General features: G+C 35.5%; 1 protein-coding gene across 1 annotated transcript in view; it reads right to left on the bottom strand.

The window, feature by feature from the left end:
- LOC145249556 (uncharacterized) overlaps nucleotides 1-22,500 on the bottom strand; it is a 279,663-nt gene that overhangs the window by 49,578 nt on the left and 207,585 nt on the right. Inside the window, exon 10 of the mRNA XM_080111231.1 lies at nucleotides 7,532-7,677. Within this exon, the coding sequence (XP_079967357.1) occupies nucleotides 7,532-7,677 (146 nt within the window). The remainder of the gene's footprint in view (nucleotides 1-7,531; nucleotides 7,678-22,500) is intronic.

Below are 22,500 nucleotides of genomic sequence, written 5' to 3'. Positions count from 1 at the left end.
TTAGAGATAGGGCTAGGGTTTGAGTTAGGGTTAGAGTTATGGTTAGAGTTGTGGTTAGGGTTAGGGTTAGAGTTAGAGTTAGAGTTAGGGTTAGGGTTAGAGTTAAGGTTAGGGCTAGAGTAAGGGTTGGGGTTAGAGTTAGAGTTAGGGTTAGGGTTAGAGATAGGGTTAGGGTTAGAGTTAGGGTTAGGGTTAGAGATAGGGTTAGGGTTAGAGTTAGGGTTAGGGTTAGAGATAGGGTTAGAGTTAGGGTTAGAGTTATGGTTAGAGTTATGGTTAGTGTTGGAGTTAAGGTAAGAGTTAGAGTTAGGGTTAGGGTTAGAGTTCGGGTTAGTGATGGAGTTAAGGTTAGAGTTAGGGTTAGGGTTAGAGTTCGGGTTAGTGTTGGAGTTAAGGTGAAAGTTAGGGTAAGGGTTAGGGTTAGATTTAGAGTTAGGGCTAGAGTTATGGTTAGAGTTAAAATTAGCGTTAGGGTTAGGGTAAGAGATAGGGTTAGGGTTTGAGTTAGGGCTAGAGTTAGAATTAGGGTTAGGGTTAGATTTAGAGTTAAGGCTAGGGTTAGGGTTTGAATTAGAGTTAAGGTTAAAGTTAGAGTTTGGGTTAGGGTTAGAATTAGGGTAAGGGCTAGAGTTAGGGTTAGAATTAGGGTAAGGGCTAGAGTTAGAGTTAGAGTTAGGATAAGAGTTAGAGTTACGGTTAAGGTTAGAGTTAGGGTTAGAGTTAGAGTTAGAGTTAGGGTTATAGTTAGACTTATGGTTACGGTTAGAGTTAGGGTTAGGTTAGAGTTAAGGCTAGAGTTTGAGTTAGGGTTAGAGTTAGGGTTATTGTTCATAAATATACTTATATATAAAGATTTTATTAGAATAAAACGAGGAAAGAACAAAAAATCGGTTAGCATGACCCTTTCAACCCTTTCTAAATAATAGACTACCCACTGTTTCCCAATTTGTTCAGAATCGAAAACAAGCAGATCAATCTCTAAATAGGAGTGGAATCTAAGTAAAATATAAAAAAAATTAAAACAAAATAATTTTTAAAAATAAAACCAGGATGGAGTTTGGAGAATGGGTGAGGTCCTTCTAAGATAAAATTTTGAAATATTTATTTGCAAAAATATATTTTAAAAATATATTTACAACAAATTAGGCACAAGGCCATTCAAAAGTGTGGAGAAAAATGGGTGTCGTTGGTCATCCTTGTGTCACCATGACTAGAAAATGTCTAACCTACTCCTAACTAGTATCATTAATCACAATAATACCATATTTACTTTAAGAACTGTCCTACTTAAAATTTCTCAAATCGTTCAATAAATTTTTTATTGAAAATAAATATGTTTACACAATACCATTTCATTGACAAGAATCGTGGAGTAGGAGGGAAAAAGGCAAAAAATAAAAAAAATTGGTTAGTAAGACCCTCTCGACTCTTTTGAATAATAGATCACCTATTGTTTTCCGGTTTGATTAGAGCCGAAAACAAGCAAGTCAATCTCTAAATAGGAGTGGGATCTAAATGGAGAAGGAAAAGAAAAAATAGGTGTGGGAGTTTTGAGAGTGGGTGATGTTTTTCCAAGATAGATGCAATTTGGGAGAGGCCGGGGAAGTGAAAAAATTAAATGAGTCTTGGAGACTTTCTATTGAGAGAGAGAGAGAGAGAGCGAGAGAGAGAGAGAGAGAGAGAGAGAGAGAGAGAGAGAGAGAGAGAGAGAGAGAGGGGATGGAGGGTGCATTCACCAAGAGACTAGAAACGTACTGGCAGGGTTCCCAGGGATAAAGTTATTAAATCATTCTTTATGGTAAATCGAGTTTTTTCCCTTGAGTGATTAATATTTGTAAAATATATGAAACAGCCTGACATGTTTGGTGATACGCTTTTTTTTGTTTTTTTTCAAAGAGACAATCCCAATAAATTAAACGGTGGTAAAAATGCATGTCTTCATTGATCATCGATTCAATATCGATAGCTGATCAGAGCCAAATTGGTTGCTGCATAAATTTGCTGCTTTGATCAGAGATTATGCGGTGCACACAATATTTCGATGCAATTTTCAACTGATAATTTCATGCATATTTTTCGGTTTCTTTTTGTTTTTTTATTTATAATTTCGTTGTCAATCTTGTCCTCAGCTTTTTTTTTTTTTTAATACCAATTAAGGAATCGTTCTCGAAAATCAATCTATCAGAGTCTGGGTCAGGCTGGTGTATTCTTGTTTTCTGTCGGTCTGAGAAGTATGAGTTCTACATAGTTCTAGGAGGCCAACCCTCCCAGGCTTTATTCCCTCTCTGAGAGAAGTTTATTACTAATCACCTGAGGCACATTTACCAGAGAATACCGCCATGGCTACTCAGGCATTTTTTCTTGGCCAGATTGCGTTAGTGTTTTAGCTTTTCGAATCTCAAAAGTAATGAATGAAAACAGCGACTAATAATGTTCCTGAATTTTTTTTTTTTTAATTACATTTTCACCCCAAACAAGGCGCATTGCCACTGTGGTGTAGGGGGCTACTATCAGGGGCAGCAGCTACTGGGGCACTATGTTGGGATTTGGGCAGCAAGATGTCGGTTCACGTTGCACTTGAACTTCTGCATGTCAGTACAGTTGGGGAAGCAGGGACCTGGAATGGAATTCTAGAGTCTAGCGGTTCTGGGGAAGAAACTACTGGAGTAGAAAGCTCTTCTACATCTAGGGATCTCTACTGTGTGGGGGTGGGATTTAGCTGCCTGTCGGGTTTGTCGAGGGTGTCTACGTCGTGGGGGCACAAGTGTCTGCAGTTCGTCAGAGCATTCACCATTAAAATACTTGTAGAACAGGCAGAGAGATGTAACGTTTCTCGATGGGACAGAGGCTGAAGCTTAGATGCCAGTTCAGGGCCTATCAGATTTGCGACTCTCTTTTGAACCTTGTCAAGGAGCGAGAGACTAGCAGCAGATGCACCTGCCCAAATGTGACAGCAATACTCCATACATGGGCGAATGGTGGCCTTATAGAGGTACAGGATACTTTCAGGTGTCAGTAGTTTTCTAGCACGGTAGACAGAGCCTACCTTCTTCGCAGCGGCCCTGGCAATGTTTTCAATATAATTGTTCCAACTCATGTTTCCTGTGAACATTAGGCCAAGCCGTTTGAAAGATGTACTCTCAGACAGGGAGATGAGGATTGATAATTAAGATTATTTGGATTATTCGGACTACTGTTCTCAAGGACACATAGCGTAACAGATAAAGTACTTAATAAAGTTCAGTTCTAAGTGAAACTCTTCTCAAAGTTGAAGGTTTAAGCGTCAGTGTGGGTGATACTAAGAATGCAATTGCACATTTCTTTTTATTTATGAAAATCGTTCCAAACAAGGCATGAAACCACTTGATGTAAGGAGCTAAAAAGAAAAGGTCAAAATCTAACCAATAATAAATATTAGATTCTGGCCCAGAAAACAGCAATTCTTCCCTCCTTGTCAGAAACATCGCTCATGGAATGTAAGGACAAAAGGACAAAATGAGGGAAGCTCCCGGTCATGCTACCCTTGTGGATTTGCAAAATTCTGTGCAGATTCCTGAGTTCAGCAGAAAAGATTCCCGAGTTTGATAAGATACACCTGTGCTCTCCCCCCCCTCTCTCTCTCTCTCTCTCTCTCTCTCTCTCTCTCTCTCTCTCTCTAGCTAAGGACTAATACGAGTTAAATATAATTACTATGTTTTTTTTTTTAGCGCTGGTTCTTGTTGTCCATATAGAAAAATAGGGGAGATGTTAAAGGAAGCACCAATACAGGGAGAATGATTACCTTTGACTGTTAATAAACACACAGTGAGAGAGAGGGGGAAGGAGAGAGAGAAAGACCTTATGAAATAATAGCGAGGGGTGGAGTCAAATAGCATCCAGTGAAAAGAGATGAAATTGATAGACAAAAACGTATTAAAACACTTGGTGAGTTAATTGCAACTTACGTTAATTATAACAATCAAAACAGAGAAGTTTTGTTTTGAAAACGTAACTTCATCCAAAAACTGAGGAATATTTTGACGTGTATTTTATGTGATCCAAATGTACAGAAACAGCCTTACAGAATAAACGTTGATTAACTCAGTTTTGGTATAATGATAGATAAGGAAAAAGAAATCTCATTGTGAGGATTTAGTTTTTCTTAATTGGAGCTCTACACACTGTACATTCCGATAATTCTCTCTTTTTTTTTTAAAGCATATTACTAGACTAGAAAAGAGTGACCCGCTGGGTTACCCATTAAGCAAGGGTTACATTTTTAAATCAGGAGAAAGTGAGTTTGCAATGTCAGTGAAAGATAATTGGCAGGCACTACCTCGTCCCAGATTGATTTTCGCCCATTTTACAGATGGCAGCAATGTTGAATTCGTCCAAAGATAAAAATCATGTTCTCCTCCTCACTAACTTCGTTTCTTTTGTGATCTCTCTCTCTCTCTCTCTCTCTCTCTCTCTCTCTATCTATCTATCTAAGTGTTGTGAGCCTGTCTTTGTTTTATCGTTACTTCCATGGCAAGTGCTCTCCTGAGCTCCAATCTCTGGTCCCCTCTTACCAATCTTTCATGAAAAACACCCGTCTAGCTGAAACCACTGTCAAAAATTTTCCCCACTCTTTATTTGTGCCAAAACCAAAACGTAGATTACATGAACAAAGCTTCTTTCTCAGAAGTGCCCGCCAGTGGAACTCTCTTCCGTCTGCCTGTTTCCCCACCTGACTACAACTTGGATGTTTTCAAGTCCAACATAAACAAATTCCTGATGTGCCGCCCCCTTAAGTAAGAGACTTTATCAAATCTCCAATACTAACGATTACTACGGTACTATCCCATTGATTACTGTACACGCAATAACCCTTATCCACGAGTGGCTTCTGGGCCTTCATAAGTGGTGACTACCATGTAAAAAAAAGAAAAAAAAAGTGGTATATTTCGGAAATTAATATATTTATTTCTAATAGTTGCTATCTATTACGGTGGTATTTTGGGACATGGATATAACCCTTATCTTTGATAAGTGCTGATTCATTTGTAAAAAAAAAAAAGTAATTGAGTGGTTTTGACTACTGAAATCGAGTAATACAATCCAGGAAAAAAGTGAGTTTGCAAAGTCAGTTAAATTTAAACGAATAATGTAAAATTCCTAAATCAGTCTTTTTCGGCTCGCTATCTCCCTCTCCCGCTACAAGTTAAATAATGATATATCCCGGAAATGGAATTTATTTGTTTGAAATAGCTGAGCGGCCTTGGCTACATAATCGAGTAATACAATCTAGTTGAGTCACCTTAATGGACGGTTGTTCGTAGTTGTAGCTGAAATATGCTTAAGGTTCGAACCTTCCATGTATCTGTTAAATAGCCGGGTGGGGGAGGGTCATATCGGGGACACATATTACAGAAGATGATAATAACATTTATATACTATTTACATCTCGACGACGACTGTGACGATTCCTGGGGAGTTCATATTTTTATACAAGCTGAGGGAGAGGTGACATGGACAGTTCTTTTTACATCAGAAGAGGTTGGGATACATTACTTATAATGGTGGGGGGGGGGACAGACAGTTAACACTTGAAAGGTGTTGCACAAAGTTCATCTACAGATGATAGACAAAAACACATTTACCTTTCTTTGTTGTAATAACGATGACGAAGATAAGTTTAAAAATAGATGATGATAATTTAATCTACCAGCTGGATGATTAATGAATCAGGAATTCAAGTTTTGATGATTACTCTATTGTATCTGTTAACACTTGAAGGGTGTTGCACAAAATCTCAAATTAGTCTTTTTCTGCTTGCTATCTCCCTCTCCAGCTACAGGTCAAATAATGATATATCCCAGAAATGGATATATTTGTTTGAAATAGCTGAGTGGCCTTGGCTACAGTAATCGAGTAATACAATCTAGTTAAGTCACCTTAATGGACGGTTGTTCGTATTTGTAGCTGGAAATATGCTTAAGCTTTGAGCTTTTCGTGTATTGCTCAACGTGTTTCACAGGCTGCTATACCCGTCTGTATTTATGGCTTACACCAGCCAATCATATTCGTGTGCTGATCTATTCATATTCATTACATCAAATAATATTATTGCACTTTTCTCAGTCTGTTTTTGTCTCTATAAAAAGAGAGAGAAAGGGTTAACGGAAGCGTCCACAGAGGGAAAATTGTTAACTGTTAATAAACAGAGAGAGGAAAAGACAAGAAAGACAGAGAGAGAGAGAAAGAGAGAGAGAGAGGGAAAGAGAAAGAGAGAGAGAAAGAGAGAGAGAGAGGAAAAGAGAAAGAGAGAGAGAGAGAGAGATTTACAAGATGGACATTTAATATATTTGGTGTTATAATTCGCTAATTATTCTGAGATTTTGATTAACGTTTCTTTTAATTTAATATTATCAAAATTTCGTACAGTCTTAATTTTAACTGGTGAACATGAGGCGAAACATCGATCTCAGGGTTGGCTTTAAAACTATCAGAATTATCTCACATAGATTATATTCAGCTTATCTCCCTTTCATTATACTGGCCAATAAGAGATTGCGCTCTTCTATCAAATATCTAATTCCATTCACTTTGAGAATTTAGAACACACACACACACACACACACACACACACACACACACACACACACACACACACACACTCTCTCTCTCTCTCTCTCTCTCTCTCTCTCTCTCTCTCTCTCTCTCTCTTATCTGGCTTGCTTCTCAAAGCCATTGGATGTGCTTCTGTCATTTTGCCATTTCTACACGACTTTCATCAATTCTGGTAACAGCAACACATGTCTTTACTATTTGGATTGGGACATTAATTTATTCTTTTACCTTTTTTAACAAAGGAGTCACCACTTATCAAGGTTTGAAGACCACTCGAGGATAGGGATTAATAAGTATCAGGAGGTTGGTCAGACAACACCGTAATGATCAGTAGTGGTGGGAATTAGGTGAAATTTAATTACTTAAGAGTACGGCTCAACAAGAACTTGTTTACATTGAACTTGAAAAACGACCATATTGTAATCAGTTAGAGAGTATCCCCGCAGTATAGAGTTCCAGAGGTGAGCAATTTTAAGAAATAAACTTTCTTCATGGAATTTGGGTTAAATTTTAGGCACAGATAGAGAGTAAGGGAAATTGTTAACAGTGTTTGTAATTATACGAGTGTTTTATTGTGAATGTTTTGCTGGAGGGGCATAGATTGAAGCTCAGTCGAGCACCGACCATGAAAATAACAATAGAGCAACGTCTCTTCTGTGAGAAAGAGGTTGCAAGGAGGAGTAGGACATCGTTTACTAGATTTCGAAGTTGATTTAAAACCCTGTCAAGGCAGAAAAGGATGCTACCATCCGTCTCAATGTGGCAATAGTATTTCATCTTAGAATGCATTTGTCTCTTGGAGAGTGGGAGAGAGAGACAGAGACAGAGAGAAACAAGAATGGTAGACAACCGTTATTGATAAAAATAAATTACTTACCATTCTCCCGGAAAACGCTAGTAACCCTGCCAGTTATAAAAAAAAGAAAATGATTCAACTTACCTGCAGTGCACTATAAGAGGTGCTAGTTTTTCCTCGTTTTGAAGCCTGACATCTAGAATAAATTTAACCAAAGATATTGGTTCTGGGAAACCATGGGCAGGCCAAGATGTATACCAGAAATGTTTCAGCTTTCTTACTAAGTTGTTCTACAAAAGACAAGAAAGAAGGCAACAGGATTAAAATCAAGTCCCGTCCGTGTTTGTTTACTTTTACGCCAGCTGATATTTGTGCTTGACGATGAATGCCCTGGAAAAGTAATTTCTGATTAATCTTTACCAGCTTTAAAATGCGCAAACAAACTTGGTTAGGTTTTTTTTTTTTTTCAGAATTACAGAACACTTTAAAACTTGAAAACATTAACCAGGAGTGACTTTTCCAGGACATTTATCGTCAAGCACGAATATCAGCTGACGTAAATGTAAACAAACACAGACAGAACTTGGTCTTAACCGGGAACAGAAATTTTTAAAAGTGAAAAATTTTAAAATCAATATTACAATTTCCGAACGGACAATACCACTAATTATGTTTTTAATTAGTATTACGACTTCTTGATAGACTCTTCCACTTTTGTATATTGCTATATAGTTTTTATACCTTCATTTTCTCACTTTGTTGACATACACACACACACACACAGATAGATAGATAGATAGATAGATAGATAGATAGATAGATGGATAGATAGAAAGATAGATAGATAGCGTTGGGTTCGAATCTCATGACCAGCAGGAATTATTACCCCTACACTGATGATTGCGTAAACATGAAGCACTAATGTCTGTACGCATAAAGAATAATTATTATTTAATTATAATTATCAAGTCCCTTTAGGAATACTTAAGGATGGGCATCGTCTGCGGAATAATAACTAAAAGGCAATCAAATGGCGTTTATGTAATGTTCACAACTTCTGCTTGTTCAAACACTCTACATTAATTTTTTCTGCCCAAATTCAGCATTTAGTAGTTGTTAATTCTCTTCATCCCCGTGGTAATTGTTTGTTTGCCCTGAGGAAGAGGTTTAGCAAATAAAGCAAAAGGTGGCTTCATGGCTAGATTCGAATCTCTTGACCGTCAAGAATTGTCGCCTCTACACTGATGATTGTGTAAGCATGAAACACTAGTGTTTGTAGGGTTATACCTACTTTGGTATAATTATTATATATATATATATATGTGTGTGTGAGGGGGTATGTGTTTGTATATACATATATATATATATATATGTGTGTGTGTGTGTGTGAGAGGGTATGTGTTTGTATATACATATATATATATATGTGTGTGTGTGTGTGTGTGAGGGGGTATGTGTTTGTATATACATATATATATATGTGTGTGTGTGAGGGGGTATGTGTTTGTATATACATATATATGTGTGTGTGTGTGTGTGTGTGTGTGTGTGTGTGAGGGGGTATGTGTTTGTATATATATATATATATATATATATATATATATATTTCTGTGAAAATATTTTTTCCATTATATTTCACCTTTTATCTAAACCAATCCTTTATTTATGAAGCTCAATGCAATTACAGAGCATATAACAAATACATGAAAAAAGTCATCCAAACGCACACACATATTTGTATATAATATTTGTATATTTTGGCAGCAAGTCATTATTCAAGCACATGTGATTGAACACGACAGAGTTATTCTTTTTTCCGATTTTTTGGATATCTTTTCAATTCGCCGAGTGGTCTTTTTTTTTTTTATTTCAGATAGCATATTATATATTATGGCGCCCAAAAGTTGTTGTTCGACCATATTCTTCTCAAGCGCTTTCTATCGGTTCAACCTATCATCGCCAGGAGCAATTGTTGTTGGCGCTTTCTTTTTTTTTTCTTAGTGTATTTATAGTTTTTTATTTTTATATTTATTTATTTATTTTTATTAGTTATAAAGGTGGGTGCAGGATGGTTAGGGGCGAATTATTTATTTTTAATTTCGATTTTCTTATTTTATATTTTGTTTATTTAGTTTCTTGTTAGTTATTGAATACAGTTAATATATTTGTACCTGTATTAAATGAGATCCGGTTAATAAGGGGCTGTAGGTTTTCGATAAGTATGGCTTCTAGTAATTTTAGTTGTCGCGTGCAATTGTTAAGGTATCAAATTTTAGTATTGTTAGTTAAGATATTTCTAATGTCAGACGACTGTAGGTTTTTATCATGGAATGTTAGATGTTGTTTTATGGCGCATTGTTAGCTAAATGATAAGTTAGTCATCGGGAGAGTGTTGTTATGGTGTGGCCTATGTATGCGTTGTATGAATTTTTAGAGTGGGTTCGGAGACATTCTTCAAAGGGGCAAATAAATTCATACACTACATTGGCTTGACTTAGTGTGGTGTTAGTATTATTATTGTTTTTAATTATTAAATTGGAGGTTTGAAAGTTGGTATAATATTATTAGTTTTATCTTTTTGTTCTGGTCGGTGGGTCTGGTGTGTCTTTTAATTAGGTCTGTTATTATTTTTTCGTCTGTTTTGTAGTTAGTGTGTAGTTGGTTATTTTTTATGCATATAATAGTATTGGGACGATTAATCAGAATCAAAATCACAAATCAGAAAAATCGGAACTTTTTGGAGTATCGGTATCGGAATCGGAAAAATTTGTGTCCACTTTCTGATGCCAAAAACGATTCCTTTAATTAACTTTCTGATGCCAAAAACGATTCCTTTAATTATCTTCTTTTTTTTGTTATTTATTTAATTTTGTTTAAAACAGAATCTTTCATTGCCGGTAGTATTAATAAAATAATAAATATTTATTGATTTTAAACTACCGGTGAAACTAAAATGTATAGATCACTCCCCCCCCCACACACACACAAGTGTGTTTTTATTTATTTATTTTTTTAATGTGTGCGCATTTAACATGTGGTTTAACAGTAATCGGGGAAAAATAAGAACTCTATAGTTAAATAGTTAGAGATTTATAAAGAATCGGATTCGGTAATTGCATTGGAATCGGGAATTTAGTGCAGAATCGGTAATTGTACCGGAATCAGGAAGAATTTTGGAATCGTCTCATCACTAGTAAATAATCCTTGCTCTACACACGGACAGAAACTAGTTGAAACAATCTATACAGTTATATATTTTGTTGTATTTTAAAAGAAACACTCGTCTAGCAGAAAACACTATCAATAATTCCCCCCAACTCTTTATCTGTGCCTAAACCTAAACGCAGATTCCATGAACAAAGCTTCTTTCTTAGAACTGCACGCCTGTGGAATTGTCTTCCGTTTTCCTGCTTTCCAGCTGATTACAATATGGTTGTCTTCAAGACTAACGTAAACAAGTTTTGATGAGTCGTTCCACTTACGTTAACAAATTTACCGAATTTCCATTACTAACGATTACTATATTGTCCAATTGTCCACTGTACACGCTTTAACCCTTATCCTTGAGTGGCTTATTGGCCTTGATAAGTGGTGATGCCTATGTAAAAAAAAAAACAAAGCAAATGTAAATATATTTTCTTCCAGTGTCTGTTTAACGCTGTGTCAAAAATCTTCACAAAAGACTAGTCAAAAATCTTCTTTTTTGTGTGTGTGTGTGGGGGGGGGACTCTTTGTGCGCCAAATGTCGTATTTGTTCAGGCAACACTTAAGCAAACAAGAACCACTTTCTTGCTTTTAAAAACGAACCAAAAAAAGTAAATATTATTTCCCCGGCGTTGTATTTGTCCTTTTTACACCTATCGATTTAGATCACGGTGATGGTTTGCGCTGTGATGCCCACCTCACGGATAACAATGAACATTTCCTCTTACTACAGAGTGCGCATATGCTCGCGTTTATACACACTTGGCAATCAGACTTTATGTACCAACACATGGAATTTATAACATATCTGAATTATCTCCCCTTTTCGTCACGGTAGATGTCGCTACGATCTGAGGTATAAAAAGCACGGTACAGAAAATTCACCATCTCTTTATCTTTGGAACGGGCCTCGACAGACACAACTTACCAGACCTCCTTGCTCTCTATTTTTCCTCTCGGTTTTGCCTTAGTGAACAGCAGGTGCCCGATTTAAACAAATATCAGGTCTGTAACATGTTTATACGGCTCGAAAAAACATACAGTGTTTACTGATGTATTGGAAAATTTAAAATGGCGCCGGACTCTCTGCTGAACACTGTAAGTTTGGGAAAATGAGTTAAAAATAACAAATAAAAATACTGTTAGAAACTCGCTCAATATATATTACCGTGACATAGGCTGATATATATTCGGTGGGTTTTTAACAGTATTTTGTATACCTTTTTATTTTTAACTCATTTTCCCAAACTTACCGTGTTCAACAGAGAGTCCGACGCCATTTTAAATTTTCCAATACATCGGTAAATGCTGTATGTTTTTCGGGCTGAATAAACATGTTATATTAAATTAAAACACTTAATGATTATCCAGTTAGGTAGAAAAGTAACTTGTCTTTGATAACATTTATGTGTTATATATTTGTTTTTTTGACAACTTTTTCGAATCTATGTGTATAGTAATACAAACCCCAAATATCGTGTGACTTCTTCTTTGTATACACATTTGCACGTTCTACTCAGAAAGAAAAAAAAATGATGACAATAGAACAGAAAAACAATGAGGCTAAAGACTGTCTTCAGCCTCATCTTTTTTTTTTTTTTTTTTGAACAAATGACGAATGACCTCTCCCACTCACACCTACCCATACGCATATCATTTGTAGACTCTTTTATACAGGACCTCAATAGACACAATTTTATAGTGAACCCGGTCGGTTTCACAAACAATAAATAAGGGGAGTAAAGAAGTGGACCTTCGGTTTACTTAGTGTCATTTAGGGTACTGCATTTGTCCAGAGCCTTTTCAGTCAACTGTATGTCAGTTGGAATATGGAAGTTGGAAGGGGGGGGGACGAAATTTAATTACAGACAAGAAAAGACAGTAAGCAAGATAAAACAAAAGAAAATAAATAAATAAAAATGAAAATAAAGACAATAAGTAAGAATAAGAACAAATAAAAAAAAAAGGTTTCAACATGTTAGCATTTGTTTAAAATGTTGGTTGGTTGGTTGTTTTTGTTTTACGGCATATCAACCCTTTTCGGGTTATTTAATGCCGAATCTAAAGATTTTGAAGAAAAAAAAAGTTTTAATAGAATATATTTGTTGTTTTCAAGTCGGTTTCTATTTAACCCATAGTTGGAACCCTAACAGGCACTACCACTCCGGGTCAGAGTGGACCTGGGAGCAATGGTAATTAAAGAGTGGCTCCACACTCCCCAAAGCCCACAAGCTGGGGCCTCACCACTGGATATAGTTTAAGGTCATATCTAGGACCCCCATTGAGGGACTTTTACCCTCTGCAGGGAGGCAGTCGGCGTATTCTAATGCCCCACCGATAGGGCCTGTTTAAAATGAATTTCAGAAAATATAGACTTGTTGTCAAATTTATGTCCCCAATGTGTTCGCTTCGGCAGCCTTGTAACTCTCGCTTCCCATTATTTTGTCCTTTAGTCCTCACGTTCCATGAGCGATGTATCTGACAGAGGGATAAGAATTGCTGTTTTCTGAATCAGAATTTATCCATCTAATACTTATTTTTATTAGTTTTTAACCCTATTTTAAGCTCCTTACATCAAGTGGCTTCATGCCTTGTCTGGGGGCGACGTTCATTAAAAAAAACTGTTTTGGTATACGTTATTGCTTTTAAGTTTTTACTTTATTTTCATTAGTATTTGAACATAAGCTTATATAGTAAAGCCAATGCTGTCAATCATTGGTCACATATCATCACACTCATTGATTGTTCGGTGGTTTTTGTCTCCCTTGTCGTTTTAAGGATAGCATGGATTGGCCAATAGGTCAACCAATCACTATTCTGACTGGGGTCACGTGAGCCAGCCTATATGAATAAAGATAAAAAAACACAACTTGTTTTCATTTGTATTTGTTTGTCCTTTCTACACGATTATGGCGATACAATCGTTTGGTATGTAAATGGTCAACCATACTCAAGGACAACTTGAATGCTTCCTTTTCATTGTCTACTAGATTGAAATGTACGAGAGGGCGCCACTCCTTTCTCAGGGTTACTCCGCTTACTCTTAGTCCTCGCATAATTATGCTGAATATCTAGCAAGGGTGCATTAAGTTCCATTTTTTAGCCTTTGGTATGATTCGATCGAGGATTGAACCCTAACAGCCTAACCATTATGACAAATGGGTCGTCTTCTATCTATATTAATAAAGCTAGCAAATAAAACTTACCTTCCAGTCGGTATAATAAAAGGAGATAGTAATTCATAGGGGAATGAAACGATGGTAACAGAACAGATACTACGCTACCCTCCCTCCCATTCACAGGAAGAAGTAATGCCAGGGAAGGTAGTAGCATAATAACAGAACAAACACTATGCTAACCCCCTTCCTTTCTCTTTCTCTCTCATACTCCTTGTGAATCCTATTTTTATCATCCTCCCTCCTCTCTCTCTCTTTTTCTTCCTCTCTTTTCCACTCTTTCTCCTCCTCCTCCCCCTCTCTATGCCTTTTTCTCTTTGAAATTCATGTTTACATTGACTTTCCATATCGTTTCCTTTTGTGATTTCGTTTGGAGCAAAGTGGGCTATCTTGTCCCAGGTTAGTGAAGGAGAAATCTTTCTAGACTATGACAATTTCGTTTTCATCTCAATTCGCAGTGTTCCTGTTTGAGTGAGCTAGATTTTCTCCACATCGAAAAAAAAAAAAAAAAATAAATAAATAAAAACACTTTGTCTCCAACAAGGAAACAAGTAAATATGGACTTTCTTTCTTTTTTCACACACATAGATTCACTCACACACATTCACACACATACATACACACACACACACACACACACACACACACACACACACACACACACACACACACACACACACACACACACACACAAAATTTTATTTACCTGGGCTATTCTAAGCAGGACAAAGTATATTTACAATGAAATTAAAGCAATATTGCTTTGCAATAGAAATTGTTTGCAAAAAGTTAAATAAATCAATAAAATTAAATAAATCAAAACTTATAAGTTAGCAAACACCTTATTCTGTGACATGACGTAATTTTGTATTATGCGATCTTACAGTTAAATGACAACGCTTCAAGTGTATCCATTTTTGCACATCTGTTTAAGCATTAATAATGATATTACATTATGTAACGAATATTTAGTAAATATAATTCCAATTAAAAAATTATTACAATTAGCGTTTATTCGTTTATTATTAGTAGTTTCATTTGATGCAGAAAACAAATATGGCTGCCATTTTAATTCGAATTTGCAGCTTATAACGAAATAGGATTTCTTCTGGAAAAGAAATTATAGAAAACTACAGCCTTTTTTTTTGTTCTTAATAACATGGAACAAGGGTAAAGAAAACGAAATGACTACTGAGATCTAAAATATACATATTGTAAGATATAAGTAGAACTTGAATACCTACTAGACACTATCCTCGAGTGTCTAAGGTCTCTCTGTACAGGCGTTTGTCAGAACAACCTGGCATGAGAGTGCTTATCCCTACAAATAAACCCTGACCAAATATTCAAACTCACATAATATTCGCTGCCCAAATAAGAGCTCCTCATTATGACTAACCTACACGGGCTTTTACAAGGAATCGTGCACCTTCTCTAAATGATGTTAGCTCAAGTAACAGCACGAAGCTGGATACTCCACTAGACTAGATAAATTCCTGTCCTGGAATCCAGTAAGACCAAGAGACCAAAATCAAAGATATACCACAACATATGAAAATGGTTAATTGGGGAGAGGAAAATTATGTTCTCAAATTCTTTATTAACTCAGTGTTTGAGAAATAAAGAACTTTAATGGAACATTCGAATATCTATGTATCTCATATAGAGTTCAAGTGTTAGCCCTAGGTAGTGGGCCACTTGATTTCTGAGAACTTCGACTGAGGTAAAATAAAACAAAAAAAAATATATGAAAAACAAACTTCGAGGATCAGACTGACTTGCTTACACACACACACACACACACACACACACACACACACACACACACACACACACATTCTTATTTGCCTGGGACCTTTTATATCAATTGTAATTTTAAATTGAACTTGTAAAACTTCTGTGTCACCCACCCTTCTCTCCTTGACTCGATTCCTATTAACTGTTGTTGCGTTTGTATTTTTATTTAAAAAAAAAAAAACAGCCAGGAGACAAAATAAAACTTTTAATTTCTTAAATGTTAGCAGTCATTTCTCAAATGTTACTTTCTTTCTTCCTTTTTTTTAATAAATTTTATTTTTAACCCCTCCGAGAAAATCTCACTCTGACGTTTTAAAGATTTTGCAAAACTCAGCAGAAAGGGGGAAAAATGATGACAATAGAAAAAAAAACAAAAAAACGATGAGGCTAAGACTGTCTTCAGCCTCATCTTTTTTTTTTTTTTTTTTTTTGTAAAGATAAAAATGAACATTTTTTTTGGTTTTAAAATCAGAATGCAGCTGATTTTTGTTCACTAACAGGAATAGTAAGACATATAATGATCTAGCATGACTATCCGGTGTTTTCCGGGAATAAAAATATTTATTTTATATTTCTACATTGAAATGAACTGTAGAATTGAGAATACAGAAAATCATTTTTAAAATCAAATTCTTAGCTAAGAGAATTATTTATTTTCCTTTTCAATAGATGAAAACAGTATAAATCACATGTTTCGGTCGACTCCGACCTTCTTCAATGAATTATAGGCAATTTTTCTTCATTGTCAAACTATAACGACAAATGTTGGCGAATGTTGGTTTCAAATAAAGACGGTAATTAATGCCTTTTTTTGTATTTGACACCAGGAAAAATCGGCTATCACTTGCATTTGTCGTTATAGGTCAACAATGAAGAAGAAAAAAAAAACAACTGCCTATAATTCATTGAAGAAGGCCGGAGTAAACCGAAATATTTGATTCCTATTGCTTTTCATTATTGGAAAGGAAAATCTCTTAATATCAAATTTGGCATGAAAAATGATTTATATTTTTATTTACTTTTATTTATTTATTTATTCAAGAATATATAGCAAATTTGGATGACAGTACAAAACCCCCAGGCAATCACAAAATTAAATAAATCCAATCTCATACCCATCTATCTATCTATCTATCTATCTATCTATCTATCTATCTATCTACCCATCTATCTATCTATCTATCTATCTATCTATCTATCTATCTATCTATCTACCCAACTATCTATCTATCTATCTATCTATCTATCTACCCATCTATCTATCTATCTATCTATCTATCTATCTACCCATCTATCTACCCATCTATCTATCTATCTATCTATCTATCTATCTATCTATCTATCTATCTATCTCGGTTATCGAACGTTTCGGTAATCGAACAACTCGGTGTTCGAAGCAAAAGTTGGAACTTTTCTTGCCTCGGTAGTCGAACGAAATTTCGGAGTTTGAACTGCCGGCTTTGCTTCGAATGTACACAAGCAGCAGTGTTCCTCACTGAAACGTTGGATTTCATACTCATCGTGATACTTTTCAAGTGTAGTGTGACGAACCAACCCCACTTCGACGACGTCGTCGCAAGCAAGTTTGAATTTGCGACGAGAGTTATATTAAGAACAACGTCATTGCAACCACTTCGACAGTCTAGACGGTGTCTAAGTTATTTTTAGCACATCAGCGTGACACCAGAACCACACAATTCGATTGGTCAACCCTTTTTTTTGCGTGTGACGACAAAGGACCTTGAGGTGTTAAAAAAAACAAAAAAACTGGTCAGTAGACTTCAATACGATGAACGAAGCGGGCGTATCTAAAGACGACAGTAATTAATTGCGTGAGAGAAAAAAAAACTTTGCTTCTAAAGTCTTTACAGGAAGCTAAAACGATTATTTGAACAACAAAGGAGAAATGGACATTCTTTTACAATTAAATGTATGAAATCATCAAAGTTTACAAATAAAAAAGGGACTTTTAAACTCCGAAACTAATTAATTCTATTTCAGTTAATTTAAAGGGAAAATATCGTTTCGGTTGTTGAACATTTCGGTGTTCGAACAAACATCTGGAACGAATTTTGGTCGAATATCGAGGTACCACTATATATATATATATATATATATATATATATATATATATATATATATATATATATATTAGTCACATTCAATGAATGGATGAGAGTTCTTGGATTAGAAGATCTAAAACAGTTAATGTAGCAAGGTCAATTGGTAGAGGAAGGTCAAGGAAAACATAAAGAAAATGATGAAGATGAATTTTAGAGAATGAGCAATATATATATATATATATAAGAACTTCGAATAGTCCGCAATAAATGAATTAATATAAATAATACTCATCCCAATAATGAATTCCAATTAAAAAGTATTATATACCATTCGGTACGGAACCGACCATTGAAGATCAGATAATAAATAAACGTGGATATATAACATCAAAACATCCAACATTGATCGCCTTTCGGGGCCCGTGGCGCAGTTGATAGAGACGTTGAATGTCTACGGTTCCAGATGATGCTTGTCTGAAGATAGCGGTTTCAATTCTACCCAAAGCTGGCTTACTTGACCAAAAACGTGGTGAGACGATAACAATTACGGATGGCAGTGATTGCTGAGAATGCAGTTAGAAGATTCTAAGTTCCTATCCGTCACGGTTACCACCTGACGAAGGCCAGAGGAATAGTTGGCCGAAACAACAACTAATAAAGATGAGAATAATAGTCCGCAATAAATAAATTAATATAAATAATATTCATCTCAATAATGAATTCCAATTAAAAAATAATATATATACGAAAAAACTATCATCATATTAGATCTCACTTTTTTTTTAAATATATATTCTAGCATATGTTGGACGGCTTTTCGAAATTGGATCCAAAACTAACCTATTTCTGGTCAGATCTTTATATATTGCTCATTCTCTAAAATTCATCTTCATCATTTTCTTTATGTTTTCCTTGACCTTCCTCTACCAATTGACCTTGCTACATTAACTGTTTTAGATCTTCTAATCCAAGAACTCTCATCCATTCATTGAATGTGACTAAACCAACGAAGACTCCTGTTCTACATACATCTACCTATATGTCTCTTCTCTTGGGTCATCAGATCTAAGCCTGTCTTTAAGACTTACATTACACATCCATCATATCAATTTCATGTGATTACTCTCCATGCAACACCTATCCTCAACCTTCACAGGCGACGTTTCACTTCCATACATCATCACACATGCCAGACAGAATCACATCCCTGTTTTGCCATCTGTGAAAGAACATCGATGACGATTTTGTCCTTAGCCTTCCAGCAGTAATCAATAAATCCGGAGAGCTTGTATCCGAAAGGTACAATTCTTTTCTGGAGTTATGCAGATTTTTGACCCTCCTTCTCAACTTGCTTACAACTTTTATCATTAAAATATCAGTGAATCAGAAGAACAGGCGACTTGAAGTCCGCAGCAAATGATAGACAAATGTCAGATAAAAAAAAATGCGTTTGTATAAAAGTGTTCTGCGTACTAAATCAAACTTCATATTTTAGTTAAAAATAAGTAATCAAGTTAGCGTAAAAAAAAAAAAAAAAAAAAAAAAAAATAATAATAATAATGATGATGATGATGATGATGATGATGATGATGATGACGACGACGACGACGACGACGACGACGACGACGACGACGACGACGACGACGACGACGACGACGACAACAACAACAACAACAACAATAACAATAATAATAATAATAATAATAATAATAATAATAATAATAATAATAAAACAAAACTGGTAGGAGTTCACTTGGCATCGCAGAGTTTTAAAAAATTAGTTCAGCAACATTTTACATGGAATCCGCGTATATTATGTTTTTTGAGCGTTTTTAAAAAAAACTTTATTAAAAAAATGTTATTTTATTTTTCTAAAAGAGAACATATTTATTCTATTTTTCTAAAAGGATAAATAAATAAATAAATAAATAGACAGATCAATAAATATTTCGTGAAGTTATATATATTTTTGTAATATTAAAAACAAATTCAAAACAGTAAAACAATAACTAGCAGGAGCGCACGGCGTTACCTGGTCGTAAAATACGCTTAAATATGATATTTTAATTTACCGAAATTTCGTATTTATTATAATACTATAGATTATCATTATTACTATAGAGTCAATTATTTCCTATTATATTGCACCCAATATATAGTCATGATTCTAAAAGTAAAAAAAAATATGATTTGAGTGCCAGCAACTAGAATCGAAACCGAAACAAAAACATAACAAAACATAGTTTCGTGATTGAAACTATTATTACAAGTTCAGCAAAGACTGAAGTTTATTTGTACTCAATGTGGTTGGACTGTGGAAAAGAGTGTGAGTTTTCTTAAATACAAGCTGGTTTCCATGATAACAATGTTTCTGATAGACAAGATGCAAGCAAGGGCGTTCGGACGATCTACACCGTTTTATAATTATATAGATTTTATGCAAAAAATAATCAAATATTACTTATCTTTGTAAAATATATATTTTTTTTTAAATAAAAATGTACACACAACTTTTACATATTTTCTTTTACGCCAATTTGATTATTTTTTTTAACTAAAGTTCAGTTGAGTAAGTGGAACATTTTTATATAGATGCACATTTTCTATCTGACACCGTTTGCTGCGGACTTTGAGTCGCCTGTTCTTCTGACGCATCAAAATTTCTAATATAATAATACCTCGTCCTTAGGGTCGCTAATCTTCATGGTTATAAATAAATAGAAGAAAAAAAAATGAAGTTGATTTGAAATGACAGTTCGTCGAGATCCTATTAACAATCCATTAGTGTGATGTGATCTGTTCTCTGGAGAATAGTTACGTTATTATATGAACGGTTCCTTTCGGTGGAAGCAAATGGGTTCATCAATGAAAATGGAGAATATTACAAAGGACTCGCAGTCTTGTCACCTGTGAGAAATAAGAATTGCATTTTTTTAAATTGTTTTTAATAGGCTAAACATAATTTAAAAAAAAACAAAAACATTTTAATTGGATTAACGACTTTTTGAGATGAGGATTGATTATTTGTATTTCTTACATTCTTGGGACTACTGTTCTCATCTTGGATATTATTTTCACAATGTTTCGGCCAATGTAACTTCCGACCTTCTTCAGCTGTGTTTTATTAAATTCAAAAAACTTTCTGTCAAATTCGGGAATCTGTTCCGCAACTTTTAAACTAAGAACTCTTATATATTAGATCAATGTGACCAAACCAACAAAGGCACCTGTTCTGCACGCACAAGAACCTGTTGCGTAGTTGATAGAGTACTTAGTACAATTCAGTTGTAAAAGTCACACTTGTATAGGTTGAAGGTTTCATCCTTAGTGCGGGCGACATTCAAAATGCAGTTATGAATTACTAAGGGGCTTCTACCCAGCCGTGATTGTTGGAACAAGAATATGCTATTCTGTGGATTAGATAAAGAGTTATGTTCGAAATTCCATGCAGATTCCCGATTTCGACAGACAAATTCCTGAATTCAGCAGACAGATTCCGGAGTTCAACAAGATACACCTGAAGAGGGTTACATCGATCGAAACGTCATTCAAATAAGACACAAGAAGTGAATAGTAACCCAACGAATCCGAATTATATGATTTTAATTGGATTTATTATATGCAGATACATCATAAACGCCCCCCCCATTTATTTGACTCCCCGTTTATTTGACTCATCATTTATTTGACTACTACAACCGTTTATTTAGGAGGTCAATAATTTCACATTGCTATAACAACACAAACGGTTTGTCTTTAGGATAACATCTATGTTGAATGAATAGATTTTTCCAACAGGTTCTTCAACCTAATGACAATGGTAAACATGAGTCCAATCCATCCATAGCCCTTTAGCCCCTGCAGGGGAATAAGCCATCTTCAACTATGCAGATGCTTTTGTAGCGAGGAGTTCTTTTTACAGGGTGAGGATGCTGGCCCCACGCCCAACCTTCCCAGAAGGTACATAAAGCGCCTAGCTTTCCCAAATGGTCACCCATCTGGTATTGGCCAGGCTCAACGTTGCTTAACTTCGGTGATCTAGCGAAAACCGGTGCGTCAATGTGATTGTGCCGTACCTCAAAAATAAATGAATAGATAAAAATAGTCTAGTCTCTATTGTTTTTCTTTTTCATAAGAGTCACCACTTATCAAGGCCTAAAAGCCACTTAAGTATAAACGTTAATGAATGTACGGTAGTCACCAAGACAACAGCGTATTAATAATTATTGGTAGAAATGAAGTAGAAATGGATTATTTAAGGGGGGCAGCTCAACAAGAACTTCTTTACAATGGACTTGAAGACATCCATATTGTAGTCAGCTGGAAAGCAGGCCAACAGAACAGAGTTCCACAGGTGGGCAGTTCTAGGAAAGAAGCTTTATTCATGGGATTTGCGTTTAGATTTTAGGTGTAGTTAGAGGGGGGGAATTGTTGATAGTGGTTGTAGCTAGACGAGGGTTTTTGTGAAAGTTTGGCAAGGAGGTACCATAAGTTGAAGCTCAATCGACCACTTGCCATGAAAATAATGATAAGGCAGCAACAAGCTCGCAATGTCTTTTCTATGAGAAAGACGTTGCAGGGAATTAAAAAGAGCATCACCTACTAGGTTTCAAAGTTAGTTTTGAACTTTGTCAAGGGAGAATAGGGTTCTCCAAGCAGCTCCCGCCCAGATCTGGCAACATACATCATTTTAGGACATATCTGGAGTTTATACATGTAGAGGATTGCGTTAGGAGTTAGACACATTCTGAAGGGGTAACCATTTTTCCAGCGAAATTGGAAACAGATTTGATGTAAGTCTTCTATTTCAGGTCAGGAGTAAAAGTCAGACCCAGAACTTTGTCAAAGCAGGGAGCCTTTTGGGACAAATGTA

The sequence above is a fragment of the Euprymna scolopes genome, chromosome 28 (genome assembly GCF_053919585.1).
Source record: "Euprymna scolopes isolate OS-2025 chromosome 28, ASM5391958v1, whole genome shotgun sequence".
Classification (NCBI taxonomy): domain Eukaryota; kingdom Metazoa; phylum Mollusca; class Cephalopoda; order Sepiida; family Sepiolidae; genus Euprymna; species Euprymna scolopes.
Note: the sequence above shows the minus strand (reverse complement) of the source record. Positions and strands in the feature narration are given on the sequence as shown.